At 40.7% G+C, this 21359-nt stretch overlaps 1 protein-coding gene across 2 annotated transcripts in view; it reads left to right on the forward strand.

Annotated features, from left to right (window-relative positions):
* LOC117425621 (copine-8-like) overlaps positions 1-21359 on the forward strand; it is a 158958-nt gene that overhangs the window by 78359 nt on the left and 59240 nt on the right. For both annotated transcript variants that reach the window (XM_059004003.1, XM_059004004.1), the window contains 3 exons: positions 6806-6869; positions 15623-15726; positions 18934-19038. In XM_059004003.1, the coding sequence (XP_058859986.1) occupies positions 6806-6869; positions 15623-15726; positions 18934-19038 (273 nt within the window). The remainder of the gene's footprint in view (positions 1-6805; positions 6870-15622; positions 15727-18933; positions 19039-21359) is intronic.

The following is a 21359-nucleotide window of genomic DNA, read 5'->3' on the forward strand; positions in this document are numbered from 1 at the left end:
CATAATTTATATAAGGAATCTCCCAGTTTTGTAGAACCTTCTGATCCTGTGCCCGCCCAGACACCTGTCTAAGAACCCCCTGACCCTGTGCACACCCAGACACCTGTCTAAGAGCCTTCTGACCCTGTGCACGCCCAGGCACCTGTCTAAGAACCCCCTGACCCTGTGCACACCCAGACACCTGTCTAAGAGCCTTCTAACCCTGTGCACGCCCAGGCACCTGTCTAAGAACACCCTGACCCTGATCTTCACCTGGTTGTGCCTGTGCATCCTGGCAACCCATCGCTCTGTGTCTGCTTCAGTATTATTCAGTGACGACCCACGTATTTAACATCGCCCTGTTACAGACTGCTAATACAGTTTGATTCTGGCACGTTCTGCATAGGTTACAGCTCCTATAGGACCTAGTACGATAAACCAAGAAAACAGAGAGTCCTTTGAAAGCATTATCCAATATTACCGAATCCGCCAGCAGTATGTGCACTTAAATCAAGCCAAACGAATACAAAGAATAAAATGAAGCGTTCTGGTGATGGAGCTGTTGATGAACTCAGCTTCAGCATTAGACACCAAGTCCAATCAACTGATTAATAAAACTGTTTGACTGACTAATTTTAAACCCACTGCTACTTCTTGACAATCACTTTTTAATACATGTATCTATAGCAAAACATTAGACATATTCAAACTATTTTTCAGTCTACGCTCTGTATTTGCTTGGAATCATGGGATTGCTGCTGTATGAATGTGTTCTTATTTTCCCAGAATCCCCTTTTGCAAGCAACAAATTATGACTTATTGTAAGGAATGTTTTGTTCAGGGCTGTTTTTTTAAAGGTCATTTTGATTTATTACTGTAAATTATTATTATTATTTATGTCTTAGCAGACGCCCTTATCCAGGGCGACTTACAATTGTTACAAGATATCACATTATACATTATTTCACATTATTTTTACATACAATTACCCATTTATACAGTTGGGTTTTTACTGGAGCAATCTAAGTAAAGTACCTTGTTCAAGGGTACAACAGCAGTGTCCTCGACTGGGGATTGAACCCACAATCCTCCGGTCAAGAGTCCAGAGCCCTAACCACTACTCCACACTGCTGTCCTAATCCTTTCATGAAACCGTTTCCCAACTATTTGAAACAGGGTTAGAAGCTAATTTGTGCTTTTCAAAACTGTATAAACAGTTTTTTTTTAATCTTTAACTTATTTAAGAATTGGACCCTGTGTCTTCTATGAGTCCCATGAATACATGACTCAGAACTACAAGCTAAAGGTCAATGTTAAAGCATTTTTTTAAATGAAAAAGGAGTGTGGTTCTTCCCGGGAAAGCTGTTTGTAACTTTCCCAAAGCGTTAGTTCAATGCTGAGTGCTCTTCCAGCCCGCAGTGATATAGCCAGACAGTAGGCCTCTGTCAGATTATCGCCCAGAAAACAGTTTCATAACGGCTCTGCTTGTTGTTAGAATGGAAAAGTAGAATTAATATACAGACAACGCCTGACTTCTAATTCTCCTATTTATTAAAGCGGTGCTCAGGGAATGAAAGGTTCTTCAGTGAGCTCATTGGTTTTGCTTTGTAGTTTGTGCCGTGCAGTGCAGGTGCTGAGTTAACAGAAGATCAAAAGTGGGGCTAAATGAGACCAAAACAAGCTGTGTTGTGAAGCTAATTGGTCCAATGACGTAAAGGGATTAGAACGGTGGCTGTGTGAAACAGTGCATCTCTATTTTTCTTTTAATTTATTCATTTAATTTTTTTTTCATGGATCATGTAGAACGTGTTGGATTGAGAGCAATGGTTCTTGGAGCAGTCATACCTATTTATGCACAGAGCAGGGCTGGACTAGCTATGTGAGCTTTCCCAAACTGCACCACAAGCAGCTCTCAAGTTTGCCCTGGAAAGGACCGCTCTTTGGGCATAAGAAGTGTTGGTTCTTAGTCATGTGGAGTCATTTGAATTAAAAACTGCCAAGGGTTTGCAGTCAAGCTGTCTGGAGCTTCTACAGTGTTTATGCATCCTGTTTACACTCTTGTTCTAGCTCAGGGTGTCTGCTGGTTTCCATTCCAGCTGAGCTCTCAATTACTTAACTAGACACTTAATTATTATTATTAATTTCTTAGCAGACACCCTTGTCCAGGGCAACTTACAATTGTTACAATTATATCATATTATTTTTTTAAATACAATTACCCATTTATACAGTTGGGTTTTTACTGGAGCAATCTAGGTAAAGTACCTTGCTCAAGGTTACAGCAGCAGTGTACTCCACCTGGGATTGAACCCACAACCCTTCGGTCAAGAGTCCAGAGCCCTAACCACTACTCCACACTGCTGATAATTTGTTAAATTAGACATTATTACTTATTTTCATCTTAAACAGTTTCAGATTTCAAGTTAGCAATACCATTTTATAAGTAACTTGAACTCTGCAACTGTTTAAGAGCTGAAAACATTTAAAAAGGTCTAATTTAGAAAATTATTATTTCAATCAAGGGTTTAGTTAAGTGATTGAGAGCTCAGTTGGAATGAAAACCAGCAGACACAGGGGGTCCACAGGACCGAGTTTGAGAAACCCTGTTCTAGCTGCATTGCTAACGGCTGAAAACCTGAAGATCTGAAGTAGGATGGCGCCTTAATGCCTTGGAGAAAGTGAAGACAGGACGTGGGCGACTGATGAAGATAAAGGCTTCTCTTCCTCCTTGGTGTTGAGAGCGCTGAGGGCTTGATGTCGTCCTGACAGGCAACCGGAGCTCCAGCTGCGTGTGATTGAGTTATCCAAGGGGATTAATAAGACACGATAGCCAGGCACTGTAAAAAAGCTCACAAGCTGTGAGAGGGGGAGGCATTAACTAAGCGCAGTGCCTGTGGACACTTAGTGGTATGACAGAATGCATCAGTCTGTGGACATGCAGTTCAGAGTGTCTCCCCGGGCTTCACCTCCAAACGAGGCGCTGCACTCTGCTCTACCTCTTCTCATTTCATCCTCTGCCTGAAGGAGATCAGTTTTGTAGCTTCCATTACTGGAAACATGAAGCGGTCACTTGGTTAAGTAAGTTTTGAGTCTTGCACACCATTAGCCCCCCCAGCAACTGTCTTGAATGACGACCAGGTTTTAGATTGAACAATACATACTGTATCCCGCTGGTTAGTACTTAAACATTCAAGAAGCAGCATTAAGACGAAGCCTAGGGACATAGTAAAAACAAACATGCCTCCCTCTCCCAAGCATGGGAACAGAAATTACCGGTAGGCATTTACTGTATTCCGAAAGCCAGTGGCATAGCTCCAGGTCTGTTAACACATTATAGATGCTTAGCATGCCATGTCTAAATGTACTAGTAAGACACATGTTACAAATACAGGCAATGGATGGATTTAACAAAGCAGTTTTCTCCAAAGTGTAAATCAATTTCAAGTTACAAAACGGGAAATAAACAACCTAACTTACTTGAACTATACAATCAAATACTTGCTGTGTTTATTTCTGGTTTTGTAGCTTTGATGGTGTTTTCCCCATTTGAAAATAATAATAATAATAATAATAATAATAATAATAATAATAATAATAATAATAATAATAATAATAATAATAATTTACTCTTTGGGGTAAAAAGAATTTGAAAATCAGCCCCTATTTAAATATAAGAGTCCCGCTTTCCCCATTGATAGTATTTAGAAGCATGTAAGTAGCACGCACTCTGTTTTCCATCCCTGGTGTGATCTATATGGAATAATGCATGGGGTCGTGTGTGATATGTAAGCAATAAGACCCAACAGGGCGGGCGGTATTGGGTAATGAGGACTGTTAATGAGCACGTGTTTCCTGTATCAACCAGAGACACAGGAACCAATTTCAAACTGGGGGTGCTGAAAATGAAAGGGGTTAGGGGGAGAGACAACTTCAGGCAATATTTAAATACATACAACATCGTGATTTTGGTGGATTTCACCATCAAAACATGAACAGACCAAGTAAGTTTCATAAGGAATAAGACCAGTGGCACAAAGTGAAAAAATCAGAAACACGAGTCTATACATTTAATGTAAGATTCAAAGCAACAAGACAACATATTATCATGCAAGTCAGATGTTACATAAATAAAATGCAATGACATACTAAACACATAGCTTACTTTGTGCTGTCTTAGATGTCTTTTTAAAATAGTAAAGTACAAATAAAATACATTAGAATCTTCGGCACTAAACTGCTTTCATTCTATTCGACAAGTTTAATAGGTCTATTCACAAACTGAACAGTTGTATAAATGCCATTGCAGTCTATACTATTAGCAATTATTATGTAACCTATTCAAAAACGACAAGCATTTAAATACTTGCAACAACTATATATAAAAACAATATCCTAAAAGCTTGCATTTTGATTTCCAACATACTTTTAAAAACAGAACCGGAACGAGACAGCTGTGTCATGTCGGAAATAAAACATCAACCCATCCATAACTGTACATAACATAGTTAACTATAGGAAGTAAAGCATTCAAATCATCAAACACATCAACATTATACATTGTGCTGGTCTCTACTGTAACACAGACACCTGCGAATCAGGACAGTTCTGCCTTCTATACCACAATCACTAGATTCATTCTGTAGATGCATCGGGAAACAACAATTTTAAAGGCTAGTACTAAAGCAGTGCACTAGTAGAGGCATTTGGTAGCAACTGTTACTTATTAATATAGGGTTGGTAGATTTGCATGTATTTCTGTTCTCTCTACCTGTCTTTAAAGCTGTAATTAGCATTGTTAAACCATGGGCTGGATTAAATCGAGCTCAGATATTTTGTAGCTCTGCATTCCTTAATGAAAACTGGTGGCTTTCCTTTCACTGTAAGGAGGATGTAGTCGCTACACTACACATCACTGATTTTGTAAAATAGACCTACAGATATTCTGTCTGGATACACACGGCTTGTTAAACTTAACAAATAGCAAAAATGTAGAATTAACAAAGAAGCAGAACACATATTTTGGAACTCCCCCATTCCCTTGCGGTCAATTACAATACTTTCAAATCAACGATCAACAATGGTCAATGGGAAAACTATTTACTATTAGAGGCTCAAAATGAAAAGGGCAGTTTGTCATGCCGTGGCAAGAAACACAGTTATACATCCATTACAATAGACGTAAGCTTACCTTGTTAATCTGCCTTCATTAACGATGAACGTCATTTCTTAAGTTCTTAGTGAAAACATCAAATGGTTTGTTTATTGAGAAAGATATTGACATATGTTAACAGTTAAATATCCTTTATTCTCAACTGTTTTAAATGTGGTTCTGGAAGATACAGATTTATTTTTAATGTTTTGCCATCCGACATTATTAAGCACAGTTCCATAGCTAAATTAGCCTCTAGGTCAGGACCCGTAAAGTAAACACTGTCTTGCGTGACAGTGGTTGGTGCTGATACTATCAGTGATAGGTTGAAACAACGAACGCCCGCCCACACATTGCAATGCTTAGTGCTAATTGGCAATACTAATTGGTTGAAAGAGTTGTTTAATGACTTTTTTGGAGGCAGTGCAAATGTTCATTCATAAACTAAAGTTAACGAGAAAAGTTGCCGGTACGTCCGCACTGCCACCTCACCCCTCCCTGGGCATGTGGGGGTGTGGCCGCACCCCCAGCACCCCCACTTCCCGCGTCCCTGGTATCAACCAGACATGTATTACAGGAAATATCACATGGATGAGCAGATTGAAGAAACTGCTCACCAGTTGTTATGAGTGCTTCTCTCCAGGGCAGCGCGGTGCAGAGCTCACTGGAATGAAACAATGGCAGCCCACCTGGAGCGGAAGGGTTTGTCCCATGCTGCCTCGCTCGCTAGACTCCACTAGAGCCGTTCTCAATCCTGGTCCTCGGGGACCCCTGTGTCTGCTGGCTTTCATTCCAACTGAGCTCTCAATTACTTAACTAGACCCTTAATTGAACTAATAAGTAGCTTAATTAGGCCGTTTTAATTGTTCTCAGCTCCTAAAAAGTTTCAGATTTCAAGTTACTCATAACATTTTATAGTTAAGCTGAAATCTGCAACTGTTTAAGAGCAGAAAACAATTAAAAAGGCCTAATTAAGCTACTTTGTTAGTTCAATTAAGGGTCTAGTTAAGTAATTGAGAGCTCAGTTGGAATGAAAGCCAGCAGACACAGGGGTCCCAGAGGACCAGGATTGAGAACCCCTTCAGAGTGAGCAGTGAAACAACTTTTAAAAAGCCAGTTTGTTTAGTTTCTGTTTTTGTCGTTCTTTATAGGAAAGGAGTAGAAAGCTTTGAGGTGCTTGTGTGAGTCGCATTACTTTACCAATCCACCATTAGGCATGTATGAAGCATGAGTTACTAACTGTAGACTCCAATGCCTCACCAGTGACTCGTTATTAAACAAATAGTTGCAAACTGTTACAAAAATGCCCTCTAAGCTATTAGTCATAAATTATTAATTAAGTCATTGGTGAGTTATTGGACTCATTAATGCAGGTCTGACATTAGATTGGTTAGTTATAAATGTCGAATAGTGGAACATTAAATTAAAGTGATAGTGTGTTTGGTTTCAGCGCTGTATGGAAAATGAACAGAACACAGTCATGACTCTAAAGGTATTAGAAACTGGTACAATACAGTGACCATTCCCAGGAAAGCAGGGTATATATACTGTATACCTAAACTTCCATATTTAAAGTCACTCCGTCTTTGATTGTTTTCCAAGCACAAGCTTGTGTGTGCTAAATATAATGTACCTGCATGTTAATATTCGGCACTAACTGTTATTATTATTTTTCAGTGGGATCCCAGGGAAGAAATGCGGGATGGTGATTTTATCTGCAGAAGAGCTTGGAAACTGCAGAGTAAGTACCCGTGTTGTGTTTGCATTTCTCAGAGGATTGGATTGCATGCTCTTTGATCCTGTTTTCTGTGATACTGCCTTGTTAGGTGTGGCTGTCAGCTGTGAAGGGTTACCCTGTTGCTGTCGCTTGCTGATGGTTCACCACACTATTCACACTAGTGATATTTCTCTTATTGGTTTATTTACCCTGTGGTGCTGGCTTCTGGGTCATTCCAGTTAGAGGTGACATTCCATTTGAAAAGGTTCACCACTGTGTGGTCATGTAGCAGTGTTCATATGCTTTCCCCATGGTTCTACTGTGCAAGGTTTAGTTGTTTTTGTTTTTTATGCTTCAACATATCTCTCTGTGCTTTACCATGCTTAACAATTATTATTATTATTATTATTATTTGTTTCTTAGCAGACGCCCTTATCCAGGGTGACTTACAAGATAATTGTTACAAGATATCACATTATTTTTACATACAATTACCCATTTATACAGTTGGGTTTTTACTGGAGCAATCTAGGTAAAGTACCTTGCTCAAGGATACAGCAGCAGTGTCCCCCACCTGGGATTGAACCCACAACCCTCCGGTCAAGAGTCCAGAGCCCTAAACACTACTCCACACTGCAGCCCATTGTGGAGTAGTTTATTACACTTTGCTACAGTATGCTTTTACCATGGGAAACTTGAATAAAGGGTCAAGCTAATATAAGTACGCTTGTGCTAGGTAATCAAAGCTAATCTAGTCTGGATTACATATGTCTACAGCCGGCCACGAGACCTGAAGCTCCTGTACTCTTTGTCAAAGCACTTTAACACTGACTTATTAAAACATGATGACGGCCGTCAGGCCGAAACGCTGCTCTGTTTTTAACTTTGTTCTTTTTAAATAATAAATAGGAAGGATTGGAATTTTGATCTATGATCTATAATTACGGTTGTTGCACCTCTGCTTGCATCAATCGTGAACAATATTGGGATATTTGGGAGACTGATCCCTGAGGTGGCACCCTGTCACAAAGACGGCCGGCGTGGGTGGCGTCAGACCAGAGCCAGGAAATAAACAACAGAGACTTGGGGTTTTGATGAAGCTGAGCGCGTGATCGCGCTCAGCATTTAATAATTAAACAGAACAGAAAATAAAAGGTTTTAAACACAAAACAGGACACGGCACTTACGCCAAAATAAATAGACGAACAAAACTGACTAAAACAGTAAACAGACAGTGCACAGACAGACAAACGGTGAGTGAAACAAAAACGTAGATTTCTTTACTTTTTCCTACTCTCCTTTTTCCTCTTCTCTCTCTCCCGTTCTCCACTCTCGAACACCCAACAACCCCGAGTGAATGAAAATGTGTCTATATATACTGTTGTGCTGGGATTCAATTACCAATTAATTATTCACTTGAATCCCAGCACGTGAATTCATTACATGCAACCCCGTGCTCACATATTACATTTAACCAGCACGTGAAGTGATTTGTCCCCTCCTCGTGCCTAAATACAAATCTACATTTTTAAATACACGTGAAACACAGACCCGTTTATATCCCGTGTACCAATCTCTATACACCAACATTAACACACAACATACAACATATAAACGCACACAAGGGCAGGGCACATTGCCACACCCCCCCAAATGGAAATACTGGTAATTATATAAAATAGTCGGTGTGTGATATAAGCAACATGTTTTGGACTTTACTATTAATTAAAAACCATTAAGAATGTAATTTGAAGCTAAGTACTTTTTAAATACATGGCCAAGAGCCTTGAAGGGATTATACAGCACCCAGTACATAATTAACTTGAACAATTTACAATTCCTGTCACATGCATCTGGGATCAGAGGTTGAGGGGATCTGATTCCAAAATCTATAGTAACACATTTGAGGCATTTCCTTCGGCTTCAGCAAGCGAAAAGGCATTTAAGAAGCTGCTTTGCTTGCTTGCAATTCCAGGTTGTCACTCTGGCAGAGGTGACCGTTCTTTTTAATTTCAGTGCGTTCCTGGTGGCTCTGCTTCAGCCCTTTGCTCGCCTGCCTAGAACTGTTACAAAGCAGAGGGGGGTGCGGCAGACAGTAATGAAGCACTGTGAGGAAAGTGTTCTGGAAATGTCACAACTGCTCTTCCTGTGGAACAGATGTCATTTCAATCAAAGTACTGTGTGTGTGTGTGAAAGAGAGAGAGAGAGAGAGAGGGAGAGAGAGAGAGTGAGTGTGTGAGTGTGTGTGTGTGTGTGTGTGTGAGAGAGAGAGAGAGGGAGAGTCTGTCTGTCTGTCTGTCTGTGTGTGTGTGTGTGTGTGTGTGAGAGAGAGGGAGAGAGTGTGTGTGTGTGAGAGTGAGGGAGAGAATGTGTGTGTCTGTCTGTGTGTGTGTGTGTGTGTGTGTGTGTGTGTGTGTGTGTGTCTGTGTGTGTCTGTGTGTGCGTGTGTGTGTGTCTGTGTGTGAGAGAAAAACAGGGAGAGAGTGTGTGTGTGTATTCAAGGGTTGCAAGCAGAGTTTCTCAGCTACACAAGACCAAAAGGATAAACTGCAGTGAATAAAAAACACCAAGCAGTAAAGTGAACTCATTATGTTTTAAGTGCTAATGGCAGTAGTACATAATAAAAAAGGTTTCTTCAGTATCCTTCTTTCTATCTGCAATTACAAAAGCCATTAAAACCATTGTAAAAGCACAGTGGAAATCATTGGAAATCATATCTGCACGAGGATCAATCAGCCTTCACACAGCCATATCTGCACGAGGATCAATCAGCCTTCACACAGCCATATCTGCACAAGGATCAATCAGCCTTCACACAGCCATATCTGCATGAGGATCAATCACCTTCACACAGCCATATCTGCATGAGGATCAATCAGCCTTCACACAGCCATATCTGCATGAGGATCAATCAGCCTTCACACAGCCATATCTGCACGAGGATCGATCAGCCTTCACACAGCCATATCTGCATGAGGATCAATCACCTTCACACAGCCATATCTGCACGAGGATCAATCAGCCTTCACACAGCCATATCTGCATGAGGATCAATCAGGCTTCACACAGCCATATCTGCATGAGGATCAATCACCTTCACACAGCCATATCTGCACGAGGATCAATCAGCCTTCACACAGCAATATCTGCATGAGGATCAATCAGCCTTCACACAGCCATATCTGCATGAGGATCAATCAGCCTTCACACAGCCATATCTGCATGAGGATCAATCAGCCTTCACACAGCCATATCTGCACGAGGATCGATCAGCCTTCACACAGCCATATCTGCATGAGGATCAATCAGCCTTCACACAGCCATATCTGCACGAGGATCAATCACCCTTCACACAGCCATATCTGCACAAGGATCAGTCAGCCTTCACACAGCCATATCTGCATGAGGATCAATCAGCCTTCACACAGCCATATCTGCACGAGGATCAATCACCCTTCACACAGCCATATCTGCACGAGGATCAGTCAGCCTTCACACAGCCATATCTGCATGAGGATCAATCAGCCTTCACACAGCCATATCTGTACAAGGATCAATCAGCCTTCACACAGCCATATCTGCATGAGGATCAATCACCCTTCACACAGCCATATCTGCACGAGGATCAATCAGCCTTCACGCAGTTCAAATTTTAAACTAATACAAAATAATATATACTGTCTACCACAATTACTAAACCATCAATAGAGGCTAATGAAGCCTTCACTTCACATTACATTCAGTGGCCTTTGGGGTCCAGCTTTTTTACTCAGATGTATAGCTTATTTAATTGAACGGTGGTGGAATAAAAGACTCCTCCTTTTCCAGACACATGCCCTAATTGCACAGGTGCCCAAACGTCCTCCTTGATGTGGAAGGAACCATTGATCTTTTTACAGCTCCCCACAGGTGGCTCTGCATCTCTCCTGGAGACTGTATTGCCTAATTTAGATTCAGGATTTTATTGTAGATTCCACTTTGACACTGGAGCCAACACGGACCTGCTTTGTAAAATTATTTCAAATTAGATAGGCTGGATGCTGCTAGTTCTTATAGTATTATAAAGTATTTCAAGAGACACCCCCCTCTTTAAAGCAGTACTAACAATTCTTAATAATTATCTTTGTTTTGCTGCTCCCCCTTTAATTGTCCTTTTGGTTCTTCTTTTTTTTTTTAATTCAGGGTATTGAGATTTCAAATGAAGCCCCTTATTCAATTATTTCAATTACAGCCCTATAAATAGATTGCTTCATCTTGGTATCTTTGCTGCAGGTCACATGGTCTAATTGCAGCTAGATCATTGGATTTGAGTTTAAACTGCAACACAGGAAGTGATTTGGTACCAGGAAGCAGCAGCAACTTTTAATTAATTAATTAATTAATTAATTAATTAATTGATGATATGAATGCAAAGCAGACTTAGTGCCGCCTTTTCGTCTCACATGACCAATGTGGTTACGTAGCTCAGAAGACCCTCCCATACTCGTGAAAGGTAAATAGAAAGGCAAATGCTCTTCTAGCCAAGACGGCAGTGGATCGGTATTGAATGGTAATTATTTCTGCATCATTCAAGTTTAATTATAAAAATATTAAATTTAATAAAATCTAGCGGGTTAACATTCAGGTTGTTTCTTTCACATAATATATGAGCTGTAGCGCATTCATAATTAAGCTTCATTTGTCACAATTGCCTTTTCTTCCAGTTATTTAGTAACTAAGTGATAAATATAAAAACTGCAGGATTGTAGATCTCAATAATGATCAATAATGCTGGCGACCTGCATATTCAGCCACCATTGTTAATTTTGCACGCAACGATATACACAGCTACAGAAGTGTGCGTCTTTACATTAAAATGCCCATCATTTATTTTAGCTGCTTGCTTTTACACGCACATAAAATACTATTCTCATCCACACATATTAAGGCCAGCCCAGTAGTGTGAACGGGGTCTCATTTATCTTCTTTAATGTAGATTGGACACACCCGGCCAGCCCAGTAGTGTGAACGGGGTCTCATTTATCTTCTTTAATGTAGATTGGACACCTTGCTACGGTGGTGCTTGCAGGGCTGCTGTCATGGATGCAGAGATGTGTAGGTGATTTCAGAAAATTAGAAATGGGTATTTTTTGTACAAATAGGTGAACGTAGAGCCTAAAGGCAAGGCTAAAATTCGCACATGTAGATGTCTGGAAGATGCTCCAATTTTTTTTTTAATGATACATCGTAGAGCAGGATGGTATAGTATATGTGGCAGAATTAATCTCTGGAAACAAAAGGTATTAGCTCCAGGTAATTACACTAAGAGCATTCCCCTGCTTCAGATGAGAGAATATTGAAATAGCCCCCTTACTGGCTTGCAGAGGGCTATGAAACACCATTAGCACATTATTAACACCTTAGGGTCACTATTACCAATTGTAGTCAGACAACAATTACACAGTTTATCAACAACCTGGGGCAATAGAAAGCAAAAGATCGGAATAAAACCACCCGGGCGTCACAAACAGGACTGTTCTGTAAACAGGAATTCTTCATGCCCCGGTCCATCTAAACGTGTTCAAATGCATTCAATTAAAATGTAGCAGGATATGGCAGTTGCCCTGACCCATCCTTGTACACAGTATTAAAACATGGGTCCAATTGGAATATATTATCTCACTCTACAAACAAACTAGGACTCTGCAGGCCACTGTTAACGGAGTGCAAAGCCTTCTCCTGTTACTGTCCCAGCTTAAATTGTCTGCAGCCTGCGCTGAGCTCTAGTCATGTTCCGCAAATGGTGGACTACACCACTTTCTGTAGGGGTGTTATCTCTCGAATGAGCTGTCAGTCAGCTTACAGCATTATAAACAAAATCACACAATTTCCCTGTAAATTACGTTTGCAGTCTAATCACAGTTGATAAACAGATAAATAGTTACTGCGTTTGTAGTTTGATCCAACCGGCAAAATTCACTATAAATAAAATACAGTAAATATCGGTAACTTCCCATTTGGTTTAGGTACTCAGCCACGTTGGATACAACTTCTCGCGCCTGATAAAACTGTTTTATAAGAAGCCATTTCATTCTATATTCAAATATCTCTAATACCTATCATTTTCGGTGGTCTCTTTACCTCAAACCACTGCCGGAAAAGACTTGCCTCCAGTCCTTTATTTTTTCTTCGCGAGCCCTGGGGTATACACAAGCAGAGAGGCAGGCACAGCTGGCTCCAGCCTGCACTGATTGCATTTATTACTTTTCATGTATTTAACTTATTGCTCATCAGGATCAATAAAAAAAAAACATTAAAATAACAAATCATTCAAATGGCTTTTCACCTCATGCATGTGTGTGTGCAGATATCAAGCTGATGAGATTCTCTCCTCTCCCTTTGCAATTCGATGTTATCTCCTTCAGTGAATAGAACGTGAAAATGAAAATCACAAGCTATTAAAATATATAATTGCAAGAGGTTGGCGAGCATAAAATACTGTAGGGGCAGGTTAAACAAATATCAACAGACAGACGGACGGATGGACGGACGGACGGACGTATAGATAAATAAACAGGATCTGTGTGAGTAGCTACTATCCCAATTTTAAAAACAAAAACATCTCAATCAGGATGAAAGGGTTACATTCTGTATGTGACACAATGGGAGAGAATGGGAGCTGCAGAAATCCAGCGGCGTCCTTTATCACATCACTCCAGCCTGTGAATCAGTAAAGGAAATCACAGCAGTACGAGACTTAACTGCATGCTGCCAGTGCTAGAGTTTAATGAAGCAGGGGGGTTATTTCCAACCAGCAGCAGATTCACAGGTTCAAGGATTCAGGCTAAGTGCTGTGATGGGGGGGGGGGGGGGGGGGGGGGGTAGTAGGCAGGCACTCTCCTCGCATCCCTTCACACCTCCTGTGGCTCTGCCTTGACAGTGCAGCTGAGGAGTGGGGGTAGGCTGCTGGGAGAGGGGCTCAGAGCAGTGTAATTGAATTAGGGTGGAGCAGAGCTTCAGGAAGTAGCTGCTGCTTGTAAAGTTATGTGTGATGGCATTGCCTCCTGCAGCCTTCCTGCCTGTCTGTCTGCTTTCACAATTAAAGCCAATGCTAATTTCAAACAGTGTGCATTTCCAGTGAATTGCTTTATAAGAGCTGCAGAATTACTGTATTGAATTCGTTGGTATTTGATATTTGATATTCTGAGACATCACAGATTCCAACGCTGTCAAGGCTACCAGTACAATTATCATGTTTGATCACGTTTCAGTAATCATGTCCAGGATCCAGTTCATTCCTCTGTGGCCATTTTTCCAAAGTTGTTATTTTGTGAAATATGGCAGTCAGGCTCTGGTGCAATGGTTAAATGACAATGCAGACAGTTGTGCTGTTCAGTATGAGATCATTAAAGATTGGCATTGATGCTGGAGTAGGGAGACCATGCGCATGGAGTTATGGAGTTGCCACGCCGCCCCTCCCCCCACCCCCCCCCCGGAGCAGGTTCAGAACACTAATGAGCATTGCATCACAGAGCTTCTGTTACAGGTGTGGCGATGCCCTGCCATTGTCTAAACACTCTACAACAGGCAGGACAGATTTACATTTTGCTGCAATTTTAAAAAAGTGTTCATTTATAGCCAACAAATCTGTGCAAATGATGATTTGGAGTAAAGAGCCCTGGGAATGTATCCCTCGGTACACCTTATTTTAGGCTCCTCATTTACATTGTCTATTAGAAAAATAATTAGCCCAATGATCCTTGGACTGCTCATTATTGAGACCTTTTAGGAAGAGTAATGTTAAAACAAATTCTCCTGCTCCACCATCCAAGACTCCCCCCTCCACTGAACTCCAATCACATGCATTTCAGTCTCAAATATTTCTTTCTCCTCACTTGAGTGTAACGGAATAAAATAAAGCACAGCACTAATGAAGTGCTCACTGATAATGATTTGAATGAAACACAAAAAAGATCAGAATTCGAAGGTTATTACACATTTGTGGAGCTTTGGTCTGAATATTTAAATAATAACAATATTATAAAACTAAGGCCTGTCTAATACACATAAGGAAAACGGCAGATATGTGACCCAATGTCTCTGTGTATTTTCATATATAATAAGTCTCTGGCTCTCATACAGTACCCGAAGACAAACCTGAGGTTTTAACGCTGGCTGTCAAATGCATGGCCCTGCCCTGTTTGTGGATTGGGGCAGCGTAGTTCAGCAGCGTGTGGTAATTGTTTTGCTACAGAGCCCCTGACCCACACAGCCTCCCCCTCCCTCACTGCATTCCAGCTACTCAGTGATAGAATACACCTTTGAGTCTATTGGTAAGACACTGCTGGTGATTCTCCAGTGCATCAAAACATTTGAAATAATGGAAATTAGCTCTTTTAATGTCCTTCAAATACATTCCATTAGGATGAATGAAGTTTCCTGCCTTAGGCGACTGTGGGGTATTGTTGGGACACCCACGATGCGTGCTGTGCTGCCTGAAGCAGAGGGAGATACGGATGATTAACAGTGCAGGCACTGTACCTGCTAATGTAGTAATCTAGCCAGCAGGGCCCAGAGAAGAAGTTGGATCTCATACTGAAATATTATGAGAAATGTGATGTGGGGCAGCTTTTCACACATGGTCAGATCAGTGCATTGGCTGTTGCATTACCCAGGGGAGGGTGTAATGAAAACTTGTTTCTTACACAGGATCAAGCGCTTGGAACAAGGTGCCTCCTGTCTTCAGCTCTCTTCGATGGTTTCAGATGAATAGGCTCGATCTCTCTTTTCTCTTGCAGGACAGTGCGACTATGCAGTTCTGTGCCAACAAGCTGGACAAGAAGGATTTCTTTGGGAAATCAGACCCGTTCATGGTCTTTTACAGAAGTAATGAAGATGGAACGTAAGTTTGCAGTTCCTTTTGCATTTAAAATCTCTGCTGTTTATAATGTTAACAGCTGTTTCAGAAGCGAATGAATAGCAAGCTCTGCATTCTCGTGGGAGATGCAGCAATTCAGATATTCACAGCCTTCGCCGGTAAATGGCCATTTCAGACTCCAGCTCACTAGCACAGCAGAAACCTTTTAATTCAGTGTCAATATCAAAGCCCATATCAGACATGGACCCTTCATTGTAGATCATATCAGACATGGACCCTTCATTGTAGATCATATCAGACATGAACCCTTCTCACAAGTGCAAGCCCTGATACCTTGTGTGTGATTATTTGTATTCTGTGTAATACTGTGAATAATCACCCCAGTTTTGCTCTATAAGCACCCCAGTTCCTAGACTGCAATCTGGCACAAAACTAAAAGTTGTGAAAGCAAGGAGAAAGACTTTGCATGCATCCCCTAAATAACCGGCGGTCCCACGGAGATCGCTAATCAGAGCTCATGTTGTACGCTCAGCAGTACCTTCAGTATTGTAACAGATGTTCAGCAGCCTGCTTCCAGCCTCCTCGTCCCCGCACAATGAGTCCACACACTCCACTTCCAGTACAACATATGACATGATTAGAGTTCGGCAACTTTGAACAGTTTCCAAGTCTGAAAATAAATTGCTAACAGTCTGCCATGTTCCATACACTGCATGTCAATGTTTCTTGTCATTGTTTCTGCAGAGCCCCTGTTCCTCTAGGGTGCTCAGGGGACCTGGGGACCCAGTTGAAGGGGGTGCATCTGTATGCTCGTCCTGTTAAAATGATAATGCACCACGGCTTTGTTCGTGCTAGGCCCTTCACTACTTTATCAAAGCTAATTATTTTCAGACACAAAGGAGATATTCTGAGATTGTGCTGACTATTCTAAGTGGTTTCCCATACCTGCAAAGACAGACAGTACTGCAGCAGAGGGGCTCGTTATAGTTTTTTTCTGGGGTCTTGTTGTCCACAGGGATACTCTTGTTCCTTTTTGTTTTTTATTTTACAAAAAATGCCAGATTTAGAGTTTTTTTTAATCCATTGTTTTTTAATGTCAACAGGGTTTATTTAGTAGGTAACAATGACTTGATCCTGAAGAGTTTTAATTTATTTATTTTATTACATTATTTAGTTTAAAGAGTAAATAGCGGGGTTTCCAAAAAATATAGTGTTCTACAACCCTACCTGTGGCTACAACTGTTTAAATTAACGTGCCTGTAATTTATTTTCATTGTTAACATCTGGACAACTTTTTACACTTAGAACTTTGAAGTCTGTTTCAAAGCTCTTTTCAAAATGTCCTCTCGAGTGCACAGGGGTTTGAGATCTGTCCTCTAAATCAGTGGTTCTCAATCCTGGTCCTTGGGGACCCCTGTGTCTTTTGGTTTTCATTCCAACTGAGCTCTCAGTTACTTGACTAAACCCTTAATTGAACTAACAAGTAGCTTAATTAGGCCTTTTTAATTATTCTCAGCTCTAAAAATTTACAGATCTCAAGTTACTTATAACATTTTATAGTTGAGCTGAAATCTCCAACTGTTTAAGAGAAGAACACAATTAAAAAGCCCTAATTAAGCTAATTATTAGTTCAATTAAGGGTTTAGATAAGTAATTGAGAGCTCAGTCAAAAAGGAAAACCAGAAGACACAGGGATCCCTGACGACCAGGATTGAGAACCACTGCTCTAAATCACTGCAGGAAGAGTGATTTAAAAAAAAAAAAAAAAAAAGCCATAACAACAAGTGCTCTGGCTCTTCTGTTCTGTACCACATCCTGGATCGTTATTGCTGTGTTACCTGTTTGAGAAGGTGGGCACTAATCCTTACACTAGCAGTGCACTTGAGCGGACGTTTGGAAAAGAGCTTTGAAACAGGGTTTAAAGTTATAAGTGTAAAAAGCTGTCATGATTTAACAATGAAAAAAAAACCAATTACAGGTACTTTATTTAAACAGTTGTAGCAGCACGTGGGATCGTGCAATGCTGTATTTAAACAGTTGTAGCAGCACGTGGGGGTGTGCAATGATGTATTTAAACAGTTGTAGCAGCACGTGGGGGTGTGCAATGCTGTATTTAAACAGTTGTATCCGCACGTGGGATCGTGCAATGCTGTATTTAAACAGTTGTAGCAGCACGTGGGATCGTGCAATGCTGTATTTAAACAGTTGTACCAGCACGTGGGGGCGTGCAATGATGTATTTAAACAGTTGTAGCAGCACGTGGGGGCGTGCAATGCTGTATTTAAACAGTTGTAGCAGCACGTGGGGGCGTGCAATGCTGTATTTACACAGTTGTATCAGCACGTGGGATCGTGCAATGCTGTATTTAAACAGTTGTATCAGCACGTGGGGGCGTGCAATGCTGTATTTAAACAGTTGTAGCAGCACGTGGGGGCGTGCAATGCTGTATTTAAACAGTTGTAGCAGCACGTGGGGGCGTGCAATGCTGTATTTAAACAGTTGTATCAGCACGTGGGATCGTGCAATGCTGTATTTACACAGTTGTATCAGCACGTGGGATCGTGCAATGCTGTATTTAAACAGTTGTACCAGCACGTGGGGGTGTGCAATGCTGTATTTACACAGTTGTATCAGCACGTGGGATCGTGCAATGCTGTATTTAAACAGTTGTAGCAGCACGTGGGGGTGTGCAATGCTGTATTTAAACAGTTGTAGCAGCACGTGGGATCGTGCAATGCTGTATTTAAACAGTTGTAGCAGCACGTGGGGGTGTGCAATGCTGTATTTAAACAGTTGTAGCAGCATGTGGGATCGTGCAATGCTGTATTTAAACAGTTGTAGCAGCATGTGGGATCGTGCAGTGCTGTATTTAAACAGTTGTAGCAGCACGTGTGATCGTGCAATGCTGTATTCAAACAGTTGTAGCAGCACGTGGGAGCGTGCAATGCTGTATTTTTTGGATCCCTGCTACTTATTCTTCGATATGTTCTCCTTATGTTGTAAGCTTGTGGAGCAACTGCAGAACTGCTGGTGCCCCCTTTTTTATACTGAAACCTCAACGTAGCTGAGAATCTGTTTCTAAGTGTCTCGCACTCAAGAAGAAGTCTGGAATGGCAGCCCTAGCACGCGTCTCTCTGCCAGCTGGCTCCGCCGTCATTACTTCAGCCATCATGCAACCGCAGACGCCACACTCGTTCATCTTGGAAATACTTTTCTGTGTTCTTTTTCAAGGTTTACAATCTGTCACAAAACGGAAGTGGTGAAGAATACCCTGAATCCAGTGTGGCAAGCGTTTGCAATTCCAGTCCGGGCCCTCTGCAATGGGGACTATGACAGGTGAGGCATGTCCATTAACCCTTTAGAGAATCATCTGGGTCTATATGTATAGTTGATATTTACCCCATAGTTGTACTGTGCATTTACCATAGTTTCTCCTGGTTTGACATGTTTAATAATATGTTGCTCACCAATGGTTGACCATACTTTCACTTTTATTATATTTTTATAATAAATAGTTAAATAGATTTTCCATCTGATATATATATATATATATATATATATATATATATATATATATATATATATATATATATATATATATATATATATATATATATACATACATATATTTATATATATACATACATATATACACTACCGGTCAAAAGTTTTAGAACACCTCAATTTTTCCAGTTTTTATTGAAATTTACGCAGTAAATGTCTCAATGTACTCTGAAATTAAAGCATAGAACAAATAGGCAATTGGAGATAAAAAAGAAATCATGGAATCGCTTTGTTTAACAAAATTTAATCTAAATTTTTGACTCATCAAAGTAGCCACCTTTTGCAGATATAACAGCCGAACACACTCGTGGCATTCTTTCTACAATGGAAATCAAATATTGTTCTGAAAGTTCTTCCTAACACTGTTGCAGAAGTTCCCACAAATGTGTTGCACTTGTAGGTTGCTTTGCTTTCACCCTTCTGTCCAGTTCATCCCAAACCAGCTTGATGGGGTTTAAGTCAGGAGACTGTGCTGGCCATTCCATGATTTGAAGCCTACCGTCTTGTTCTTTTCTTCTAAGGTAGTTCTGACATAGCCTGGAGGTATGTTTTGGGTCATTATCTTGCTGTAGGATGAACCCCTGACCAACTAGGCGTATACCAGAGGGTATTGCATGGCGCTGCAAAATGCTGTGGTAGCAGTTTTGGTTCAGGGTGCCACTCACTCTGTGCAAGTCGCCGACTCTGGATCCAGCAAAAGAGCCCCAGACCATCACGCTTCCTCCTCCATGTTTGACAGTTGGTGTCACACACACCGAGGAACCATCCTTTCGCCTACTCGACGGCGTACAAAAACCCTGCGTGATGAACTGAAGATTTCAAATTTTGATTCATTGGTCCATAAGACCTTCTTCCAGTCTTCAGTAGTCCACTGGCGGTGCTTCATGGCCCAGGCAAGCCTCTTTTTCTTATTTTGCCATCTTAGCAATGGCTTTCTTACTGCCACTCGACCTGTCAAACCTGCAGCTCGAAGTCTTCTCTTCACAGTTGAAACTGAGACTTGCTTACTTCGACCAGTGTTAAGCTGTGCTTGAAGCTGTTGTTCTGTGAGCCGCCTATCACGCAAGCTGTTGACTCTCAGAAACTTGTCTTCTGATTCTGTTGTGGCTTTGGGTCTGCCAGACCTCTTCCTGTCAGAGTTTCCTCCAGTTTCCAAGTGCCTTTTGATGGTGTAGGAAACTGTACTCACTGACACCTTGGCTTTCTTTGCAATTTCTCTAAAGGAAAGACCTACACTTTTAAGGGTTATAATGGTCTATCTGTCTTCCTTTGTTAATTGCCTTTTTCTCGCCATTATGATAGCAATATACTACTTCCTGCAGTACAATACTGTCCAAATAATGCTTAAGAGGGTGTAGTAACACAGTCTGTTCCAACACTGCTTTTATACAGACAGAGGGTTTGTAAGTAATCAACAAAAGTTGGGACACCTGTAGGAATTGTTAGCATCAACTTTCAAGGCTTAATTTACTTCCATTGCTGCAGAACTGCTGTAAGTTGTTAACCCATTACTTGTTCCCTGAAAAAGGCCTTTTTGTATAACTCTGAAATGTACATTATTTTTCAGTTTTTGGTAACCTAAACCTTTTTTTTTTAACCTCTGGCAGTTTACCGCTTACCTTTGTACCATTTCAGGTTATTCACTGGACTTGAACTGCTTAAATTTCAATAAAAACTGGAAAAATGGGGGTGTTCTAAAACTTTTGACCGGTAGTGTATATATATATATATATATATATATATATATATATATATACACAGCTTTTTTCCTTACATTAGAATTGTAGTGATTCAAAATATTTTCTTTTTGTTAAAGTTCTGATGCCACCTTTGAATGTAAACATCAATCCCTCTTTTCTACTTTCACCGAAGAAAAGACCTTTGAGGTCTTGAAAGCTTGTAATGAATAATTGTTTAGTTAGTCCAATAAATGGGATCTCCTTCTCTTTGTCTATCATCTCTGGACTGATATGGCTACCATTGCATCTATCAACGATTACATTATTTTTCTTTAATTTTTAAATGTTATTTTCTCCCCAATTTAGTAGTGTCCAATAATTATTTTTAGCTCAGCTCACCGCTACCACCCCTGT

The sequence above is a fragment of the Acipenser ruthenus genome, chromosome 29 (genome assembly GCF_902713425.1).
Source record: "Acipenser ruthenus chromosome 29, fAciRut3.2 maternal haplotype, whole genome shotgun sequence".
Lineage (NCBI taxonomy): Eukaryota > Metazoa > Chordata > Actinopteri > Acipenseriformes > Acipenseridae > Acipenser > Acipenser ruthenus.